The sequence below is a fragment of the Corvus moneduloides genome, chromosome 15 (assembly GCF_009650955.1).
Source record: "Corvus moneduloides isolate bCorMon1 chromosome 15, bCorMon1.pri, whole genome shotgun sequence".
Lineage (NCBI taxonomy): Eukaryota > Metazoa > Chordata > Aves > Passeriformes > Corvidae > Corvus > Corvus moneduloides.
Window position 1 is genome coordinate 142,214 of NC_045490.1, and position 21,198 is coordinate 163,411.

At 43.1% G+C, this 21,198-nt stretch overlaps 2 protein-coding genes across 4 annotated transcripts in view; both read right to left on the reverse strand.

Annotated features, from left to right (window-relative positions):
• Positions 1–7,977, reverse strand: part of KDM3B (lysine demethylase 3B) — a 50,662-nt gene extending 42,685 nt beyond the window's left edge. The window contains exons 1-2 of one of the 3 annotated variants that reach the window (XR_004243279.1): positions 7,736–7,977; positions 199–366 (exon numbers count right to left, since the gene is read on the reverse strand). Coding sequence is in view for 2 of the 3 variants with exons in the window: in XM_032125326.1 (XP_031981217.1) it covers positions 199–366; positions 7,736–7,906 (339 nt within the window). In the remaining variant the exon portion in view is untranslated. The remainder of the gene's footprint in view (positions 1–198; positions 367–7,735) is intronic. The other 2 variants (XM_032125326.1, XM_032125327.1) reach the window with 2 other exon arrangements.
• Positions 7,978–9,934: 1,957 nt separating this feature from the next.
• On the reverse strand, positions 9,935–21,192 carry LOC116451669 (C-terminal-binding protein 2). The gene is made up of 9 exons (XM_032125328.1): positions 21,111–21,192; positions 20,368–20,522; positions 20,132–20,276; positions 17,460–17,666; positions 16,637–16,851; positions 15,721–15,851; positions 15,310–15,437; positions 14,643–14,763; positions 9,935–13,602 (listed from the first exon to the last, which is right to left on the reverse strand). The coding sequence occupies exons 1-9, from the start codon at positions 21,157–21,159 to the stop codon at positions 13,431–13,433; spliced, it is 1,323 nt and encodes a 440-aa protein (XP_031981219.1). The 5' UTR covers positions 21,160–21,192; the 3' UTR covers positions 9,935–13,430.
• Between the last annotated feature and the right edge of the window lie 6 nt (positions 21,193–21,198).

Genomic DNA, 21,198 nt, shown 5'->3' on the forward strand with positions numbered 1-21,198 from the left:
TGGAAGCATACTGCCTCTCCAGTGCTTTCCCAAAGGTGCTATTAAGTGCCAGTTAAGAAACTCCTATTAGTAAAAGTCCATCCCCAAGAAATTTTTGAACCTGCAAAACGGTGCCCTGTACAATATCCAAGCCTCAAGTTTCACAGCGGAGCTGATGAAAACTTCTGAGGATCTAAGGGCTTCTGGTCAAATACTCACCAGTGCAGGCCACTGTGCCTGCGAGATTCGAGTCCCCTGAAGCATAACTGGATCATTTCGTGGTGCCCAAACCAATGATCCTTCCAGCAGCAACACTATAACTTCTTCAGCATGGACTTTCACCCATGCATGTTGGTTCCAGTTACAGCCATCAAATTCCACAAAGATCTGATTGAAAAAAAAATTAGAAGGTATTTAATCTCTTTTCAGACACTTAATACAAAATAACATTCCTACAATCCTTACGGAAAATGAGACAGCAGCTTTAGTAAGAAACATCACGATAAGTATTGCAATATTAACACTGAGAACACATCTGCATAGCTATCAAATATTACAAAAGAAATGGGAACCAAATTCACAATTACTAACCTATGACCAATTATTTATCCCCAAACACACATCACTGGCTCCAAATGCTGCGTTTTCCTATACAAAACTAAAGACATGAGAATTGTTCATCCCAAAATGCAGCTAATGACCCGGTGCAAGCCTCTTTTGCAGGAGGATTTTTTAGAGAATTTCAACCCTCTTACTTGGCACTTCAACAGACAGCCTGTATCAGTATGGTTAACTGACACTCACAGAACTAAATGCTTCAGCCTGCAAGATTTGTGTTTACAAAACCCACTCTAAACCAGACGTTTGTCTTGTCTTGTACATTATTAAAGTTCCTGAACAAATGCAAATATTTTGGATGACACGAGATTACTGAGAATTACCTACTTGCTAAATTTTTAATTACCTTATTTACAAGTGTAACAATATAAACCACACTACACACACTACAAATCCAAATTGCTGTTCTGAGATATCATCCTCCTTTTTTCCCATCACAAAGGACAACTGTTAAAGTCATATGAAATGACATGGCAAGAATGCTAAGGTTACAAATCTCATTCCATGTCCTAACAACTGGAGCTATTAAGAGTTAGAAAAGTCACATTCCAATCTCTCACCTACACAACTTACATACTTGCCAAATATAATCAAACATGTCAGATGAACGGCAAAAAAACTACTAAGCAGTTAAGGAACACCTTAAGCTGGATGGTCAAAACAGAGTTTTGTAACCATTACAAGATCACTGGGGAGCGACAAGGTACAGAGACAGACAGCTCTCTGCTTTACCAATAAACCCTATTAAGAGAAGTATTAGAGACCGCTTACTCCTCTACCCCACTCCTCCCCCCAGACTCAAAAGCTCAAAGTCCAAGGGAAGAGGGAAGGAACATGAAGTAATTCTCCTGGTGAATTCTTGAACTCCATTACTGCTTAAGCTGCCCTGCTGAGAAACAGTACCGGACCTTTCAAGATATCCTTCCACCAATTCAACAATTTTCAGCAATAGAGTGGAAACTAGACTGAACACCTTTCCATTTTCAGTGGGCCTATAGCTTTCTTAGTATTATATTTGTGCTACTTTGCCAGTAGCATGTGACATAATGAGAAAACTATCACAGAAAAATAACTACATGGAATAATTTGTTTACAATGCATGCAGCATTAGTGAGGTAATAATCCTGTTATGATTCTCTTATCACAAAGGTTATATGAAAAGAGGTTGTCATAAATAATTACTACAATAATGCTGACTTTGGAATATATGCTTTTTTGCAAAATATTTAAGAATTTGATTAAAAGATGGGGAGATTTTATAAGTAACAACACAGAGAGGACCTCTCACTGGCATGTCCCCCTAAACTACTTGGCAAGGATCACCAAAGGCAGACAAACTCAAACAAGCAATGAAGTACAGCTTACCACCCTGCCCAAATAAATGAGAATACCTATTAGGTTCATTTTATTACTTCACTCAAGATTTAAACAAGCCCAGCCTACATCTCCTTCTATGACAAACTGACCCATTTAATAGATGAGGGAAAGGCTGTGGATGTACTTACCCAGATTTCAGTAAAGCATCTGTCACCACCTCCCACAGCATACTCCTAGAAAAACTGGCTGCTCATGGTTTGGATGACTGGACCCTTCGATGGGTAAAAGACCGGCTGGATCACCAGGCGCAGGGAGTTGTGGTGAACAGCACTAAATCCAGTTGGGGTTAGTCGTAAGTGGTATTCCCCAGGGCTCAGTTTTGAGGTTGCTCCTGTTTAACATCTTTATTGATGATCTGGACATAGGGATTGAGTGCATCCTCAGTAAATTTGCAGACAAGAGCAAGTTGGGTGGGAGTGTTGATCTGCTTGAGGGTAAGAAGGCTTTGCAGAGAGACCTGGACAGACTCAATCAAAATCATTGCCCAAGGACAACGACATGAGGTTCAACAAGGTGGGTCCTTGCAGCACTAGGTCCTACACTTGGGCTGCAGAAACCTCCTGCAGAGCCACACGCTTGGGGAGTAGTGCCTTGGGAGCTGTTCGGCAGAAAGGGACTTTGGAGTGCTGGTTGACAGCCACCTCAGTAAGAGCCAGCACGTGCCTAGGTGGCCAAGAAGCTGAATGGAAACTTGGCCTGTATCAAGAATAGTGTAGCCAGCAGTACTAGGGAAATGATCGTCCTCCTCTACTCAGCACTGGTGGGGCCACGCCTCAATCGCTGCATTCAGTTCTGGGCTCCTCACTTTAAAAAGGACATTGAGGTGCTGGAGCGTATCCAGCAAAGACCAACAAGGCTCCACAAAAGGTCTAGAAAACATGTTTTATGAGGAGTGGCTGAGGGAGGCTGCATTTGTTTAGTCTTGAGGGGGTTTAGGGGGGATCTCATCATTCTCTACAACCCCCTGAAAGGAGGTTGCAGTAAGGTGGGGGCCAGTCTCTTCTGCTGTGCCTGCAGCAAGAGGACTAGACGAAATGGATTTCACCTGAGATGAGGAGATTCAGAGTAGATGTTAAAAAAAAATTTTTCACTGTTCAGGTAGTCAGGCACTGAAATAGGTTTCCCAGGGAGATGGTAGAGTCACTATCCCTACAGGTGTTTATGAGGCATCTGGCTCTGGTACTGGATGATGTGGTTTAGGGATTACAGTGGTAGTGCTGGGCTGACAGTTGGACTTGATGATCTTACAGGTCTCCTCCAACCTTGATGTTTCGATAATTCAATGATTCTAAGATTATTTGCCTTGTGATACACACACTCTTTGTATAATCAACAAGCTTTGACCTGGAGCTTAATGCCACCTTCTCAATAATCTGAAAATAAGAAACCAAAGCTAATCTTCTCAAGTTGCAAATTCTTTAGAAGAATGTCTCAGAAACTGTCACTCTCTCTCCAGAAGCACCTACCTCAATGTCATTTAGCATACTAAGCAACTCTTAACAAATGAAATTCATCCCTGACTACAATAATTAATGTCAAAATGAACAAGGTAGACATCAACAAAAGCATGACATTCTGGAAGAAATTTAGGAAGACGTTGTTGTGTGCTAAGCATGCAAAAACTGCCAAAAAAACTTGACTATGCAAGAAAGCCTCCCCATTTTCCTTTGTGTTTTGCCAACAGAATGTCACTATCCAGTGTGGGTGAGACACTCCAAAGGGACTCCCAAGAGTGAGCACTGGAATCAAGGCAGTCAGTACCCAGCAGCGCTACCTCAAAAGAGCATAATCAGTAACAAGACAGAAATAGAGTTCTTTCTCACCCCACTCCTCATCTGTAACTTGATAACCACATCAAATCTGCTAAGATCCTTTTGTGAATGTTTCAAGTCGCAGTGAGTTTTCTCTACTGCAGTTACACTGACAAAGAAGCCAAGATTTTTTTTAATAAATCCTGTAAACTTATACAAGCTACAAATGCAGAGGTATTCCATCCCCCTCATATCATCCCTGTTCCTTCCATTTCAGTAGCACAAATGATTAGAGAATACCTCATTACCCTATTGAGCCCTGAGAAAAGTAATCAATGGAGCCATAGAAGACATTCTTTGCCACATGTGCATATTTTTCAGTGTGGATGTCTATCTTTCTCACATAAAACAGAGAAAACAGAAAGATCAGCAAGGAAAAAAACCTTGTGGCATAACAAGGATTCACAGGACTTTATACTTAGGCCACCAACAAAGTATCGCAGAGTGAGCAGAGAAAATGTACATCCACTACTTTTGCACTCAGCTCTTCTTCACAGAACTGTATTTTAATCGCAAAGCAGATAAAAATGTACTTGAAGAAACATTTGACATTCCATTTGTTCTTAAAAATCTCTTTTACAGCAAGAAGCATTAAATATATGCCTACTGCCAACACCAATCCAGCCCAGTGTTTTGCCTTCAACAGCAGCAATATGAGACATTACTTAGGGAATGAGACAAAGCCTTACATCACTTCCTGGTGTTCCTTCTCCGCATGTATTCTTTTGATACGCAAAAACATGCAAGTGCCTTGCTGCCAGGGAGAATGATCAAGGAACATGATCACCTCTGCAGAATGGAAGGAAATGCAGAAAAATAGAGTGGCACAGAAAACAATTTCAATCTCCTAGACTCATGCAACTCCAGTCTGCACTGAACCTTCCCACCATTCTACAGTCACAGTGAAAAGTCGCAGTCTGAAAACTCCTGTTTCAAAATCCCTTACAGTTTGAAAGTCCCTCCAAGCTCCCCATTCAGTCCCAGAAAGACCTGAAATTCTGCAGCAGACACGTGCACAACAGACAAAAACTTCTACACACCTCAGCACAACAAACAGGATAGGCATGTTTTCCCATGTGCTTCTCTGCTTTCAAGATGACTTTCATGTAGCGCTTAAAAACTGCTTAACAGCACACAAGTGCTAAATTCAGTCTTGTAGGGTATCCCTCATCTACTACATACAGCCTCCAGATAGGAAGATATTCTTTCTCAATGTGACCTAGTTAAACAAACTAGCTGAAATACCCTGATACTTCCGATTAATTCAGAGTTCTGATACTTGCAATGTATTTAAGCTTATGCCACAATCCAGATAATTTCTAAATACCAACTTTATTGCATGAAATCCCTTATGAATAAAATACTTTAAATTACATGTTTTTGTTAAGATGTATAATCTACATATCATGTACAAGGAAAAATATCTTCAGAATACATTCAATTATGTGCAGATTACTGTAAGAAATAGATAAACTCAAGACACAAAAAACTTGGATAAGACAAAACATTCCATAGAAAAAACAACTTATTATACATTGGGGAGGGGAGTGCAGGAGAAGGGGCAATCCTTTGTACACCATCTACCATGGGATTATTCCACAACAGTCCCTATTCAAAACACTTTGTGTCCCAGGCCTCCTAACTTTCATGGTATTGTAGAGCTTGCCTATCCATTAAAACAATCATCTCTCATACTTCTGTTCCACATAAGAAAAGCAGTACTGTCCTTCATGTGACACACTGAGTTATTTTGCCATTAGCATGTACCATGTACTTTTACAATATTAGGAACATACTGAGATAAAGCTCAACAGGTCTTTAATGACTGTGTTCTAGTAAACATTTTGAGAAAGAGGGTAATACCTGTTTCCATTTAGAAGAGGCAAAGCTGTTTTCTAATAGCAGCATAGTTTTTCCTCAGGATTTGTTCTAGATGCTCTGAAGATGGGACCACAACTAGGACTGACCATTATATATATATTTTTTATTTTTTGGTGGACTAACCACAATTAGATTACTCCACATCATATCAAAGTAAGAATGTCTAAGAGCTACTCTCCATAACCAAATTTTTACAGAGGAAAAAAACCCAAAAATCTTTCAGAGGCTTTGCTCTACCAGAAAAAGTAATAGCTTCCCAGAATTCCAATATATTAAAGACAAAAAAAAAAAACCAAACAAACATGGTTTTAAGTTTTATACCTCTTGTCTATTCCCAAGATTTATGCCCTAGAAAGGTGCAGATATGCAACTGCAGTTTTGTATTTCTAAAAGCCCAATGTGAGACTACAGGCTAGTATGTGAAACCATCCCAATAAGATACTATGAGAAAGGACAGACAGATAGACCAAAGAGTAGAAAATACATTTTTCCTAGCCTTTATCACACCTAGTCCACATTATTACCTTAGAAGAGTATTTCCGAAACAGTGGTTGACTGCTTGGTGCCAACTCATCACTTCTTCTGACAGAACGAATTTAAAAAGAACTCTTTTTTGATAGTATATCATTGCCATTGTCACAGTAGTATTCATTATGCATGGAAGAGTCCATGAAAGCACTGAATGTCCCACATTACTCTAAATTCTGCCCTGACTATTTTACACAGTTCACATTTTACAGTTCTTTCATAGATTTTGAGAACACACTGTTTAGAGACAGCTGCACCCCTGAAACAGTATTAAGTGGAAGGTTGTTGATGAAAAGAACTGGGGAGAGAACTGCAGTGCTGAATGAAGGTAATGAATTCACACACCAATGAAAATGCAAGAGTACTGATGACACACGTCCAATGCAGTCTGCTACAAGAGTGGCTCTTCAACTGGATTTTAGCCCTGATACACTTTCACAATTCAGATAGTCTCAAACACTTGACACATTTCCCTTTTGAAGAAACCCTTTCTGCATGGGTTTTTCTTTCCTCCTCCTTGAACAAGTCAGACAGCAGCTTGAGTACATAACCACAGCTCTCAACTGCAGACACAGGGTGCCAGGCTGCCCAGATTTGCAAAGCCAAAACCAGCACACTGCTTTCTGCTGACAGCTGTAGGTGCAGTTCTAGAACAAGGCCAAAGAAAGCAGCATCACTAGAGGATGGATGTCAAGGAAACTTCTCAAAGTTGGAACTCTGCAAACAAGCCCAAAAAAACTTATTGTAACTACTAATTTTTAAAAAACTAATCATAAAGAGAATTAAAACTCTTCACAAACACAGAACCTCATTCCCACTACCATGGGTCACTAAATCAGACACAGCCCTCCAAAGCATGCCAGCACTTACAGTGAGGGCCTGCAGAACTAATACATGCAAAGAGAAACTCCACCAATACATTTCAAGAGCTCTTTTTAGGATCTCCACCCAAGCGGTTCACTGAGCTATACTAGAAATAAACCAAACAAATGCTAAAGAGTGCTTAAATACATTACACTAAGCCCAAACTCCTACAACTGAAAACAAAATCTGAGACAAAACCAAATGGATGATCCTCACTCAAAATTGCGCCCTCAATACGTATTTTCATATATAATTTAGGCTGATCGAGAATATTTAACATCTTCCCGGTGGAAAAACAAACAAAAAACCGAAGAAAACCCAAAACAACGCTTGGAGGTTATATACACACAGACAGATCAGCACCAGAAATGTCCCAGACGTATTTGTTTCATATGTATGTTACTTCCAACCACCGCACCGACGGTGCCGGACCCGTCACATACCTGCCCGGCAACTCCGCCGTCGCGCTCGCCGCAGGCTAGGCCCGCCGCTTCCAGCCCCGGAGCGCGTCCGGCGGGCCCGGCGCTGCAGGGAGGGCTTGGGCCGCCGACACAGTTCGGCCACGGCACCCCGCCCGCCCCCAGTCTAGCACGGCCCGTTCGCGGCCCTAGCGAGAGGCTCGATCCGCAGCCCCGTCCACGGTAGTGTGCGCCTCCCCCTCCCGCCCCGGGCCTCACCGCCAGGTCCTGGGGCACCGCTCCGCTCATGGCCCTCACGGTGCCGCTCCGCCAGGCCCGTGAGGGCAACGCAGGCCCCGGCTCCGACCCTGCCGTCTCGCCCTCGCCCGGCCCCGCCGCCAGTAGCAGCAGAAGCCGCTTCCCCACGGGAGAGGCCGCCGCGTCCGCCATCCCCGCCGGGCAGAGCCGCCGCCGCCGCCGCCCGAGTCACCGAGAGGCTCCTGCCCCGCGCTGGGCCCGAGCGCCGCCCGCCGCCGTCCCGGCGTGCACTGCGCGATGGACCCGGCCCCCCCCCCCCCCCCCCCAACCTTGTTTTCCCGGCCCCACAACGCCCCGCGCGGGACGGGCGGGATCCGGGCCGTCTGAGGGGCCGTCGGGAGGGACGAGCCCCGCGGCGGGGTAGGTGGGCCGATCGGCGGGTATGAGCCTTCCCTAGGCAGAATCTCTCACGACCGCCAAGTTCAAAACCTGGAATTATTGCAGAAATTAAGGAGTTTTAACCTAAATTTCGAGGTAAACATACAGAAGAACCAGTGCCCGCGTTTCAGGCTGGATCCCACAGATAGCATGAGGAACTGCTGCCGGCCCCAGAGGACCGGCAGCGCCGCACAGGGCCGGGTGCTTCGCTTTCCAGTGAGGCAGATTTTGGAAAGGCGTGCATTTAGGAATTACTTAAGGTACAAAATCAGTATGTTAATGAATTCAGCTGTTACAATTAGCTAATACATCTGAACAGTCGTCATGTAGCGTAGCACAATGTCCTAAACCTGCCCCTTTTCAATATGAACAACCACAAAATACTTAATAATCCTACAGTTTGAAAAATGACATGCGATTTTATATCTGTTTCTGCTTGTGCAGTAAAGGCACACTAGCACTGATATAAACTGGAAAGAGGAGCAGATGCTATACTCCATACCACCACAAGGATACTCTTGTGGAAGTAGGTTTTTCTTTCGCCTCTATTGTTTCTTCACTCTGGCAGAATCCCATTTGACACTGAATTAGCAACAGCAAAGGCAAATTGCTTGCTTTTACTTTCATTTATTCAAATGATTGTGCCAGGTTGTTTTAAGTAGATGACATTTCCTCTTTGTTACTTTCTAGTTAGAGGGATACAATGTACTGACTGGAATATGGGTAAGGCAATGCCCAAAGCCAGTTGAACAACTACCCAAAACTTCAGAGTATCAGCGGCATCAGCACTCAGTGCTCTCCTCCTGTGCTGTACAACATCTCTGAGTTTTGATTTACTACACACCACTAGATTTACTAACTCCCCCCATTTTTTTAAGTACAATACCTACATGAAACATTACTGAATGGTAGCAGAGCCATTGTCTTGCATCTAAGTTGAGTGCCATGGTAAATCCAAGATCAGTACTACATTCTTTGAAGACCAGTCTTTGCCCTCATGTCTTAAGTTTCTTTACTGAAACAGTAAGATCATCAGCTATGCACCAGAAATAGGACCACCATGTGAAAGATTCCAAGTGCTCCTATGCCCCTTCCCATTCCACCAGCTCAAACTCCCATTGCCACGATAAAGCAGACCAGCATTTCCCATCTCCCAAGCATGATGCTGGACATTCCAATGGCATACAGCACCAGGTGGGCCAACAGTGATAAAATACACCAATACTAGGGGTTTCCTAGGTGTCATTAATGATTGACCAAGACAGCATAGGCCATAAAGAATGAATTAAATTCAATTTATGAAATACCTAACTTTTCTACGCTAATTCTGTTGCACCAACCTCTATTACAAGTTAGAAAAATTAGTTTCATGGGCTGTGTGTTAACTTCAAATACTACTTTACTGTGAAGGCATAAAGACAGCTACTGCTCTTAAACTACATACTCAAATGGCTGCAAAACCAGATACCACAATTTCAGCTTGTGAGAAATCAAGTAACCATCAGTTTACATCCAAAGTCCCTTAAGCACTGAAGATGGCTTCTCCAGACTGCCACCTTCACAGCCTTGACTGATGGTCGTGCTCCAGAATACAAAGAAAGTAATTTGCCAGAGTGGCTGATCCAGGGACCGATTTTTTGGAATTTACGTAATTTGGGAAAAGTGGGACTGATGCACTCACCTGTGTTGGAACACCTGGAAATTAACACACCTGTACAGGTTTTCAACCCTCCCTTTCGATATTGTATCTAAGGCTACCCCTTTCCATAGACAGCAGCCATGTTCTTTGGAGAACTTTATTAAAATATATCCAAGAAGTAATCAAACATTTTCTAATGAGCCAGGAGAGAACTGAAGTGAGAAAAACATCTGTACAGAGGACAGTGCTGTAAGTTTTTGTTTACATGCTTTATTTCAATGTTTCACAGTTTAATCATTGTCTACAAAAATATATTTCTGAAACTCTGAGTCCTCTATAAAAAAAGCTGGTCAGCAGCAGTGACCCTGACAAACAGAATGTACCTTGGGATAGTGTGAGCACCTCCTGTAAGCAGATTAGTGCGGCTAGGGAACTCCTGCCTCACCCTGGGAGACTTCTGTTCTTTGGGATTAAAGCTCTGCACTAGTCCTGAAGGAAGGCATTAAAAAAAAAAAAGATATTCCACTTCTGTATACTGCACTAAGCTTGGGAGGGGGAGCTGCAAGTTCAGTGTAACACACAGTAAAGACTGCTAACAAAGCACTTGGCACTCAGGGAAAGAAAACCTCAGGATGCTTAAGTACTGGTAAATTTTTCTTTGAGCTATCCGTTCAGAACAGCCTTTGACTGGTGGTAATAGGTTCAGGCTCTCAGCAGAGGTACAAACAGCACACAAGCAGAGTAATCCTATAAATACAAAGAGAGTCCTTTGAGGACTAAATGAGGGTTCTGTTCATTTTTACCTCACCATTTTCTGCTGTGGCTTTAGTCAAGGGAAAATTACTGTCATATCCAATAACAAGCCTACATCATGTTGGATAGAACAGATCCGCTATCAATGCTGTCAGCTTCAACTCCTTGGTACCCATAACTGGAAATATTTCTTGCAACATCAATCATTTAATTCCTATGCTTACTAGTCACTAGTGTATCTAGCCACCAAAAATATGAACTGAGAAACTCAAGTTTCCCCCAAATGAGATCTTTCCACTCTTCCTCTGCTCAGTTATTTGACGGTCTATAGAGATACTTGCAGTTAAGAAGAAAAAAAAATAAATTGCCTCTTCTAAAAAAATAAATCTATCTTGCATTGTGCTCTAGAAAAGACAAGGTCAATGTACTCTGATCCTCAAAGCTCGTAACTAGAAGCCCCTTACCACCAAATAATCTCAGACCTGAACCCCTAAGCAGGGCAGGAATCTTCAGCAGCAAATAAAGAGTAGTTACTGACAGACTGCTTCCCTAATGTGGTAATAGAAGATGAGCTCTCTGAAAACTTTTCCACACCTGCCTGTCAGAAGAGCTTTCTGAGACAGTAGCTTGTGAAATCTGAATTTCCTAGAGATTAGAGAACTCAGGAAAGTGCTGATGGTTATTTTAGGTACATCTGCAATCAACGGGCTTCTGAGCTCCAGGCTTTTGTTCAGAAAAAGTTCTCCTGTAACTCATGCCTACCACCATCTCAGTCTGATCTGCTAAACCTGAGCAGCCAAGGAGGTATATGAATTTGAAGTAGAATCAGCATCATCCACAAAAACACAGAAGCCAAGAAACTTCACAGAGACAAATACCTTATCAAAAAAAGACACTCAGCACTAGAAAACTAGTATTATCTCACTAATGCTAAACAGCTAAAGTGTAAAATCTGTAAGAAAACACCTGAAGTTTACTTCTTGACTATTTTCCTTTCTTGAATTGCTGGGGGGAGTAGAGAAGGGGAAGAGAAAGGAATGAATCACTGTATTAGTAGTAAGCCATTATAGAGAAGGCAGTATTGGAGAAAAATGTTTCACCAGGAAAAAAAAAAATATCTGAGAACTTAGTTATTCTGAAAGCTTTCCTTACCTTCCTAAACTAAACAGCCTAAACAGAGGATTTTGTCCATACTTTAAGTTGTTTTTCCAGTCTGCTCCCATCTGTTCAGCTTCCAGTCACAGACACACAACAGAGAGAATAATCAAGGGAGGCAGAGAAACCCACACATAGGGTATGCCTCCCGTATAGCACCTACTTTAATATATCCAAACAACATGAACAAATCAATCAGATACTGTTACATCTTGTGCATGGAAAGGCTATAACTGAAGTGTAACAAGATGAAATTAAAGGAAGACTTGGAATTAAAGAAAAATCTTCTCCTGTGGAACCACTTTTGCTGAAGGCTCCCCACTCCTCAAAGAAGCAATGTGAAATGGAGAAGACTTGCCAGAAACAATCCTGCCTTGGCTTCAGGTAGAAAACTGAGAGTATTAATTCTCCTTTAGTATCACAAAGCCTATTCACGTAAAACAAACTGCTATCTTGCGTTGCCCTGCTGCCCTGCCCTGCCATTGAGATGTAGTATATTATAGAATCACAGAATATGCTGAGTTGGAAGGGACCCATCAGGATCATCGAGTACAACTCCTGGCCTTGCCCAGGACACCCCAAGAATCCCACCATGTACCCAAAGGCATTGTCCAAACACTTCTTGAACTCAGACAGGCTTGGTGCTGTGCCAGCCTCCCTAGGGAGCCTCTTCCAGTGCTCAGCCACCTTCTGGGTGAAAAACTTTTTCCTGACTATTAAAAGCTGCCTTCTCCACCAGCACAGACAAGTGGAACGTTACTTCTAGCTGATGCAATTATGCAAAAAGGAAAAAAAAAATCTGTATCTTAAAGCTTAGAATTCTAGCCTGATGGATCCCTTGTGGATAAACACTGCCATAGCCTACGAGGTACTTGGGTGCGAGGAACCAGCAACTACATCTCCACATTATTGCTACTTGCTGTCTCTCAGTGTGAGCTTTTCCCATTTCTGCATTTTCTTACCTTCTCCAAATTACAGACTCCAGGGTGAACTATTCTGAAGCCTCACAAACATGGTGGCCACCAAAATACATTTGATGACATTTTAATCGTTTCCAAATTATTTAAAAGGCTGGCTTTGAGACTGTTACTTTTAACTTCAGGCCTAGAACTGCATAGAGAAAACTTGGTATGGTCAAGAACTAACAGTGCCTGCGCTATGCCTGTTCTCACAGGAAACGTTAATTAAAACAAGCAAAGTAACACACAGAGCTTAACCTGGCTGCATTCTATCAAGGGCATAATGAAGACAATAGTCACAACTTCTCCAATTCACTAATATTTTTTCTAATATTCCCCATGGCTACACTTAAAAGAGGTTCAGCCAAATTAAATTTAAGCTACAAGTCACAACTGAAAAGTGTGCACTTAAGTCCGGTGTTCGGAACACTGAGGACCATCCCTGATCAGGCAGCCTCACTTCCATTTTCAAGCGCACAAAGACAGTTCCCTGTCACAGACAACTGAAGCAGATACATGGGAGAACTGATTCGTGAAGTCAAGGGGAGGCAAGGTCACTGCTGCCATGCCCCAGAGAAGGAGAAAGATTCATTAAGAAATTTAACTAAAGGGTTACAAAATAAAGGCAAGAGCTAAAGTTTGTCAGCAATGAAATGCATTCTCCTGTCCCATGTGAACAGGAAACAGTGTCTGTAGGGTGTTAAAGCAGGTCCTAGGAGGAGATGCCCTCCTACTTTTTTCTGCTGCCAAAGGAGGGGAGAGAAACACGCTGCTATTGGTCAGCAGGAATCTCTCTGTCTGCATCCAGTTTGCTTGTCTCTCCTGGGGAAGGGGTACGTGGTGCAGAGTGAGAAACAGGAGGGATCCCATGAGCTACAATCCCTTCCACTACTGGTGGTTCTGGTAGCCCAGGGTTGGCTACTCCCACTACTCCTGGAGGAAACCTAAAACCAACAAAAACATAGAAATTACAAGCTTGTCCAACAGAATTATTCAAAGGAAAAGGAGCCATGCCCTCAGACATGCTGAAAACAAATCCCTCTTTCTAACAGAAATGCTCTGAGATAGAACGCAGGAAAAGTCTCCAGAGCTGAGGAGTAGCAGTGGTATCCTAATGCCAAATGACACCTGTTTGCAGACAGACCCAGACAGCCTGAGGTCACACACTAAACATTTGAAAACAGATACAAAATTTATCTCCAGCTGAAAACGTTGTGAGGCACTCTATGAAGGCACCTGGAGGGCTAGGAATTCCCTCCCCATCAGCAGGTGGAGTGTAAGCTGCAGTTATCCTTCACTGGGCTCCAAGACAGAAGAAGTAAGAAGCTGAACTAATAAAACAGCTAGATGCAAGATGAAAAATAGGAGAGTGACAGTCGTGAATTGCTAATGAACTATTCTTCCATCACTTCCATTCTACTTCCCTATGCCCTCTTCATAAATACATCTCAACCTCTGTACATCTCTCATAGAAGGAAAGACAATGTATTTCCTGCTTTGCAGATGGGAGACAAGCAGAAGGGAAGCAACCTGCCCACAATCACTTAACAGGTAAACAGATAAACTCAAATACAGTCTATTTAGACTACTGAACAAATCCACTGGATGATGTCTCAGTAATAGTCCACATCTGGGCTACAGGTAAGAACTGTGCTTTTTTTATATAGCCCTAATGATAGGCACAACTAATGTCGAGTTCCAGTCCTTTTTTGGGGGCATTCAGCAGGCTTTCTTATATCAAGGTATCTCTTGGGCATGTCTTCCAAGCATTCAGAAATATTGACCAGTATGCAGCTGGAACTAAATATGACCAAGTACATGTTAAATCCTAGTAGAGCTTTAGAAGAGCTGCTGTTAAGTTTTGGGAAAGAGCTCATATAGAGTATATAGGAACAGAGACATACCTATTTGCAGGTACAAGCAGTTCTCAAACCCCTGGCCTACTTCAGCAGGAAGATATGCTTGGATAACCTATGTATCTCACCTGTAAGCTGCAGCTCCGTTGAGTTCTGGGTGGACAGTTGCAGGATCAATATTGGACCACTGAGCTGCTAACAGCAAGTACTCCTTATTAACACAGTTTCTCAAAGCGTCGGGTATGTGACCTGCAAGGGCACCAAGAATGACAAAAAAAAACAGAAAACAGGTAGGAGAGACTTGTTCCCTGCAGCATTTACAAAGGAAAGTAGAAAGGAAAAACACAAACTCTTTTTCGTCCACCTCCACAGGATAACACTGGGTATGGGAGACTCTCCTCTAAGCATCTGGTGTCTGGGGATGGCAAGAAACTGATCCTTTCTTCCCATTTCTATGATCTTGTGAAAATTATTGCCACAAACTGCAACTGCCAAGCCTCACCTTTTTCAAGAGACAACATGTACTACTCAAAGAGAAAAGCATACAATAAAACTGTCAAAGGAAATATTGCAAAGGATTTGGAAGACATAGGTAAAAAGGCTTTCCCAGGGAGAGAAAGAGCCACTCTGGCATTAGGCACAAGAATTCTCAGAAGGCAAAGATACAATTATCAACTTACTCCAGTTCCAGAAACCAGTTAATAAGTCTAAGTTTTCAGAACAATCAGCACAATCCTTGCAGTGAACTAACAAAAAACCACTAATTTGGCAGCAGCTGCAAATCTTCTTCATTACCTGTAATAGCTCTGCGGATCTCTTTAGCTGCATCTTCTCTGGATTCAATGGAAGCCTGTTCACTGTACCAGGCAGTGTGAGGGGTGCAGATAACATTGGGTGCATCTTTTAATGGCCCCTGAGTGAAACTGGAGGGAAGAAAAAGGTTTTTTCCAGAAGTGATAACCCCACCTGTCGTCTTGAGCATCACTGTAACCCAAATAACAAAAACAAACAAACAAACAAACAAAACCAACCAAAAAAACAACCCCAAAACAACAAAAAAACACCCCCAAAACCTCAAACCAACCAACCAACCAAACAAAACCCCCAAAACAACAACAAGACAAACAAAAAAACCCCACCAAACCACCAAAAGAATCATCCAGTGTAGGTGAACCACCAGATGCAGCAAGCATGCAGGTGCATTACCTGAAAGGCTCAGACTCATGCACATCCAATGCTGTTCCTCTGATTCTCCCCTCTTTCAAGGCTTGTGCTAAAGCTTTCTCATCTACCAGCCCTCCCCGGGCTGTGTTCACTAAGAAGCAGCCCTGACGCATCTGGAAGAAGAAAAATATTACGTGCATTGAGAATGAGACTCGTCACGGAAGCTAAGTGAATCTTGCGAAGTCTACTGGAAATGAGCAGGAGTCTGCAGTGACTAGATGAGGCCTGGAGGAACTAGGAGTGCTCTCACTGCAAAGCTTACCACAGGGAAAAAGCCTGCAAGCAATGCTTGAGAAATTTGTTTTAAAAATCAACAAACAAACCCACAAGACAACAAGGGCAAAAGTGGAACTCTCAAGTTCTGCACTCCATATTCATCCTACTACATTAAAAAAGAAAGAGGACATGAACTGTGAATCAAGTATCCAGCTATACAAAACTGGACTACAATGTCCAAATGCCTCTCATAAAAGTACTGGAAATCATTCATAGGCTAGTGGAGTTTAGCCCGAGACTGACTTTGCAGTGGGCTTGGGCAGAGAGGCTTTGGCAGTGCTGTGTAAAGCAATGTACACAGTCCCCGCCACACCACACCCAGCTCTAACCAGTGCAGTAAATTATTTTAAAGATAATTTTAAATTATAGAATCATCTAAAATATTCTTTAGAAAGGAAACTACTTTGCAAGAAGAGCCAATCCTATTCTTCTCTTAACATAAAATTCTATACAGCACAAAGCACAGGCACCCGGATCCACACGCGCCCAGCCTCCAAAGGCAGCAGAAGGCACACAACAGAGGCAGCAGGATTCACACGCTCTCAGCCTCTGTGAAAGCAGCAGTTTTGGTTTGCATTCATTTCCACAGTGCTCTGTGGGGGAAATCAAGCTCCTGCTGCACCTGTTTAATAGTGAAGTCATTGATGAGGTGATGGTTATGTTCATTCAGGCTGCAGTGCAATGTGATGCAATCGCTGTGCATTAGTAGATCCTGCAGGGTTCCTACTCGTTGTAAACCCAAGGATCGCTCCACTCCATCCGGCAGATAGGGATCATAGAAAATCACGTTGAAGCCAAAGGACTTGGCTCGCAGAGCCACTGCCTGTCCAACTCGGCCTTCACAAAAGAAAACCCACAATCATCAAGGAAAGGTAAAACAAACTTTAAAGACAAGATACTGGGGTAGACTGGGAGCCTACACTGAAGTTTACTGCCAGGGCCCAAGGTATTGCAGCCCTGTAAACCCCTAGGATTGCCATAGGGATCCAGAGGAGGCTATTCAGTGCTGCTCCTATGTAGCTAATTCTAGTTCTTCCCCATGCAATAGCCAGAGCTCAGTCAAGAAGCAGTTGTTTTCAAACCAAATCTGGACTCTGAGTCAGAGATAATAATCTGGCTACAAGAACTTGGAGAAGGACTTGGTAGCCACCTTTCAGGCAGCTTTGTTACTGATACAGAGCCTAGCACACAGGGAAACAGTCACCGAGAAGAGCTGTATGAATGTTCCAATTCTTCTAACCATTTGAAATCGAAAAAAGAATACCCAATCCCCTGACATACACCCAGCTCTTGAAGATATCCAGAATAGGGCACTAGCATTCCTTAGGAGTCAGTGTGTTTCACAAAGAACAGCTGTAGAATTATCACTTTTCTCAGTATGTGATTCTTAGCTTCCCAAAAACGTTCACAGTTCTCTTTTCAGTCTAACAATTCCCATCACTTACCTAGTCCAATGATGCCCAAAGTCTCCCCACGGATACGCACAGCACCTCCAGCCACCTCTCGAATCTGTTCTACACTTGAGGCTCGATTCCCTTCCCGCAGAGCCTGATGTAGCCAAGTAACACGGCGATAGAGGTTCAAGATGTGGCAAAGGGTAGAGTCAGCAGTCTCCTCTACTGAGGAGGAAGGGATGTTGCAAACTGCAATCCCTACAAAGCCATAGAGGTCACATAAGATTTTAAGCATCACAATTCTAAACCAACATAAAGCTCTTTAAGCACAAATGCCGAAACATAATTCAGTACTCTAGAACTCAAGAAACACAGGATTCATTTCAGAACCTCACTCTACAACAACACAGATGCGACCAGCCATCTTTTCAATCCCTCAGGAAATACCATTCCTTCATAAATATCTATTTGATTGACACACTCACCAGAAAAACAAACAAACAAACAAACAAACAGGCTGAAATGAGAAAACTGGGCCATACAAGTGATACAAGCAACTGACTGTTTTAAGAGATCTGCATTCAAAAAGATGCACTCCTTCCACAGATGCTCCTGATAGATTAACAGGCAGACTGTAGGAGAATTGAGACAGATGGCTGAGCTCTTCATGCCTCACGGTCCAGATGCTCACAGCAAGCATCAGCCTCCCCAGGAGCAACAATAAGTAACTAACTCATTAAATGCAGACAGAAGCCCCAGGAGCTTCTCTAAATCCATTTGAAGTTTTGCTTAAAAATAACAACACATAACACTCCCACTCTAGAATAACATACAGCCACAAGGACCATAAAACCCACGACTACAACTATCAGGTAAATTAGTAACGCAAACAGAGTTGAAGTTCTAGAAGCATAAATTACTGTCAGAACAGGGAAAGGTGGAACACTGTATCAAAATCTGGTAAGTCCTGAGCAGTCTATGAAAAAAAAAAAAAGGGGGGGGAGGGGAAGCTGGCCACATACCATTTCACTCCTGCTATCCTTCGTTTGACAAACCAGCCAAGAAATAAAAATAATTAGATGGAAAAATGGTCTCTTCCCAAATGTAACCCTAGCCACTTGCCAAACCAAGGCAACTCCTCTGCCTCAAAAGTCCACCACCTAGCTAAAAACTGGAAATAAAATCTAGGCAATGGTTGAAGGCATCATTGTTTTGTAAGCCTATTCAGAGGAGACATTTGGCTAAACTCGGACTGTGCTTACCCATGAGAATTAGGGGAGCAATGGCCACAGACAATCCCAGATATCTGACTGCTTTTCTCTCTCAAATTATTTCCAATTGTGCCATAATGCCACACAGACAACTCAGAGGACATGAGTAGGGGTGATAGAAAAACCCAGTTTCTCTTAGTCTCACTGGTTACCATCTCATTCAACTCCAGACAAGCCCCATGCATCCATCTGTTACATAGCCAGACACAGATTTGTGTTAGCATGCAGTATTATACCTAAATGTAAAAAAAGCACAAACACAGACAACAGCCCTTTGGTCTGAAGATTCAGAACACACAAGGAACAGTATCTTACCTCAGAATGAATTAAAAGGCCTGGCTAAGCATGAAAATAACCATTAATTGTCCATGAAAAAGCAAATCTGACCACGTGTAAGGGTCATCATACTATCACTCCAAAGCAAAAGTGGCAAGCAATGGTCTGATGGTGAAAGAACTTTGACTCATTTCACCTTGGATTAATGAGTGTGCAGTGGGGGAAAAGGGAAATCTTTGAATCTGAACGAATCAAAGATATGGATGGTGACCTTAAGTAGAGAAATGTAAGACTAGGTTAGGTTCCAAACTCAGCACAAATATGTAAAGGCTGGATGAAAGCCAAGGGCCTTGACAGCAACTCTTGAGACTATTCCTTTGAATCATCCAGATGAAAAGGCTCTTTTGACCTAATTCAAGCACTAGCCCAATACACACTCTTCATTTAATAGCAATTCATCTGTTCTTACAGATCTGAAAATTGCAACGCTTACCTATTTCAGTTTTATATACTAATACCTGTATTTGATTTAAGCTTAACAAGACCTGCATTACATTAAGGAAGCTTTCGAATCCCTTACACTTGTAAAACTTGAAAAAGAAGGGGAAAGGTACTTAGGTGATCCATCTCACCTAGGGGACTAAAAGGTCCAGAAGTCTCACTCACATCTGTTTAATAAAGAGCAGCTTTTTGTTGCCTGATCCAGACGCTTTTCACATGCCTAGGGTTCTACAGGGATAACTAATAAAGTTTTGAATCAGAACTTATTTGCGTATACAAAATTAAGAGGAAAACTCATGAAGCATTTAGAGAGTTTATCCTGCATCAGCATTTGCAGGCAGCTTTCAGACATCAGCTTGCTCAGGGGTCACAAAAAAACCAAAGTCACCTCACCAAATGTTACCTAGACACCATATTCAGGTTCGTGAATCCCAAACAACAACAAAGACACCAACATCCATAGCTGAGCAATCTGAAAACTGAGAATCTTTCTTTTAAGCCAACTACCAGTGCCTCTACTGGTCAGCTTCCTAAAGACACCTGATACTGAGCAGCTCCAAATCTTTGTACATAAAAGTTTTTAAATGCACTCAGCTATAAAGCACAAAAACAGGTGCAGTGTTCCATTTCACATTCAATTCTGATCGCAACAGACACCTAATGGTGTCATCATACCTAATTCTGCAGCGGATTTGATGTCAACATTGTCGTAGCCACTGCCAATACGCACAATGACCCTGAGAGCTTTGAATTTCTCCAGATCCTGACGAGAAAGGGTAATGGTGTGATACATCAGAGCTCCTACTGCCTCATTCAGCACCTATAACAAAAAAACAGTCCAAATCAATATCTGGTTTGGTTACCTAAGAGGCTGAGCTCTACTTCTGAATCTTGCACATTTTCTTGCTCACCTTTTCATGGATTTCCTGAGTTGACTGAGCATCACAAAATGCCACCGTAGCAACATCCTTCAAGATGGGCATCTCCACAGTGCAATCTCGTCCATCCAGGAGTGCAACCAGTGGCCGTGCTGGCATTGGGCCATTCACAATAGGAGGCCGTATGCCTATTAAGAAAGTCAGCAAGAGTGATTACATGAAAGACAAGAACTCTGAAACCCTCATCTGCTAGTCCAATAAGTCACTAATAGTATTTAGGAACAGCTTAGGCAAAGCAAAAGACAAGAATAGGAAACAAACACAGGGAAAAGAGGCTAGGAAAAAACTCACAACCACCTCTGCCATCACTTAATAAAGGAAAACAAAGCGTGTTTTATCAATGAGATAATAGAGGTGATCTACTCAGCAGCATGCCATCTTACTCCAGGCTCCTGAAACGAGTGACAAAGTCGCTTCACAGCTCCTCCCCAGTGACCTGCCCCCCCCATCCCAGCATGCCCAGATACTGTTTCCCCCTTAAGTGAGCAGAACTTGTACGTCCACAGAGCCTCCGTCAGTCACTAGCATCCGGCCCTTTCCAGAAGGCCGTAGGCAGCGCCTCCGCGGGCGACGGGGCCCTGCTCGCCGCCGGCCGGCCGGACGCTCAGCCCCACAGGCGCGCAGCGGCTGCGTCGGATCCCCGAGGCATAGGGCAGGTGTCGCTCCCCGCCGTCCGCTGCTGCCGCCGCTGACGGGGGGCGCCCGCCCCGCCTCACCTTCGCAGATCCGGTCCAGACGCTGCCGCTTCACTTTGTGCCGGTCCATGGGCCGGGCGGGGCCGCGCCGCCCTCGGCGCCGCGGAAG

Bases quoted from the DNA above. Each gene is read 5' to 3' on its own strand.
- LOC116451669 (XM_032125328.1), bottom strand. From the start codon at position 21,159: ATGGACCGGCACAAAGTGAAGCGGCAGCGTCTGGACCGGATCTGCGAA. The intron at 17,667-20,131 runs GTATGATGACAC...ATGGCTTTGTAG, and splicing joins CAAATCCGCTGCAGAATTAG to GGATTGCAGTTTGCAACATC. The intron at 15,438-15,720 runs GTAATGCACCTG...TCTTCCCTCCAG, and splicing joins CATGAGTCTGAGCCTTTCAG to TTTCACTCAGGGGCCATTAA.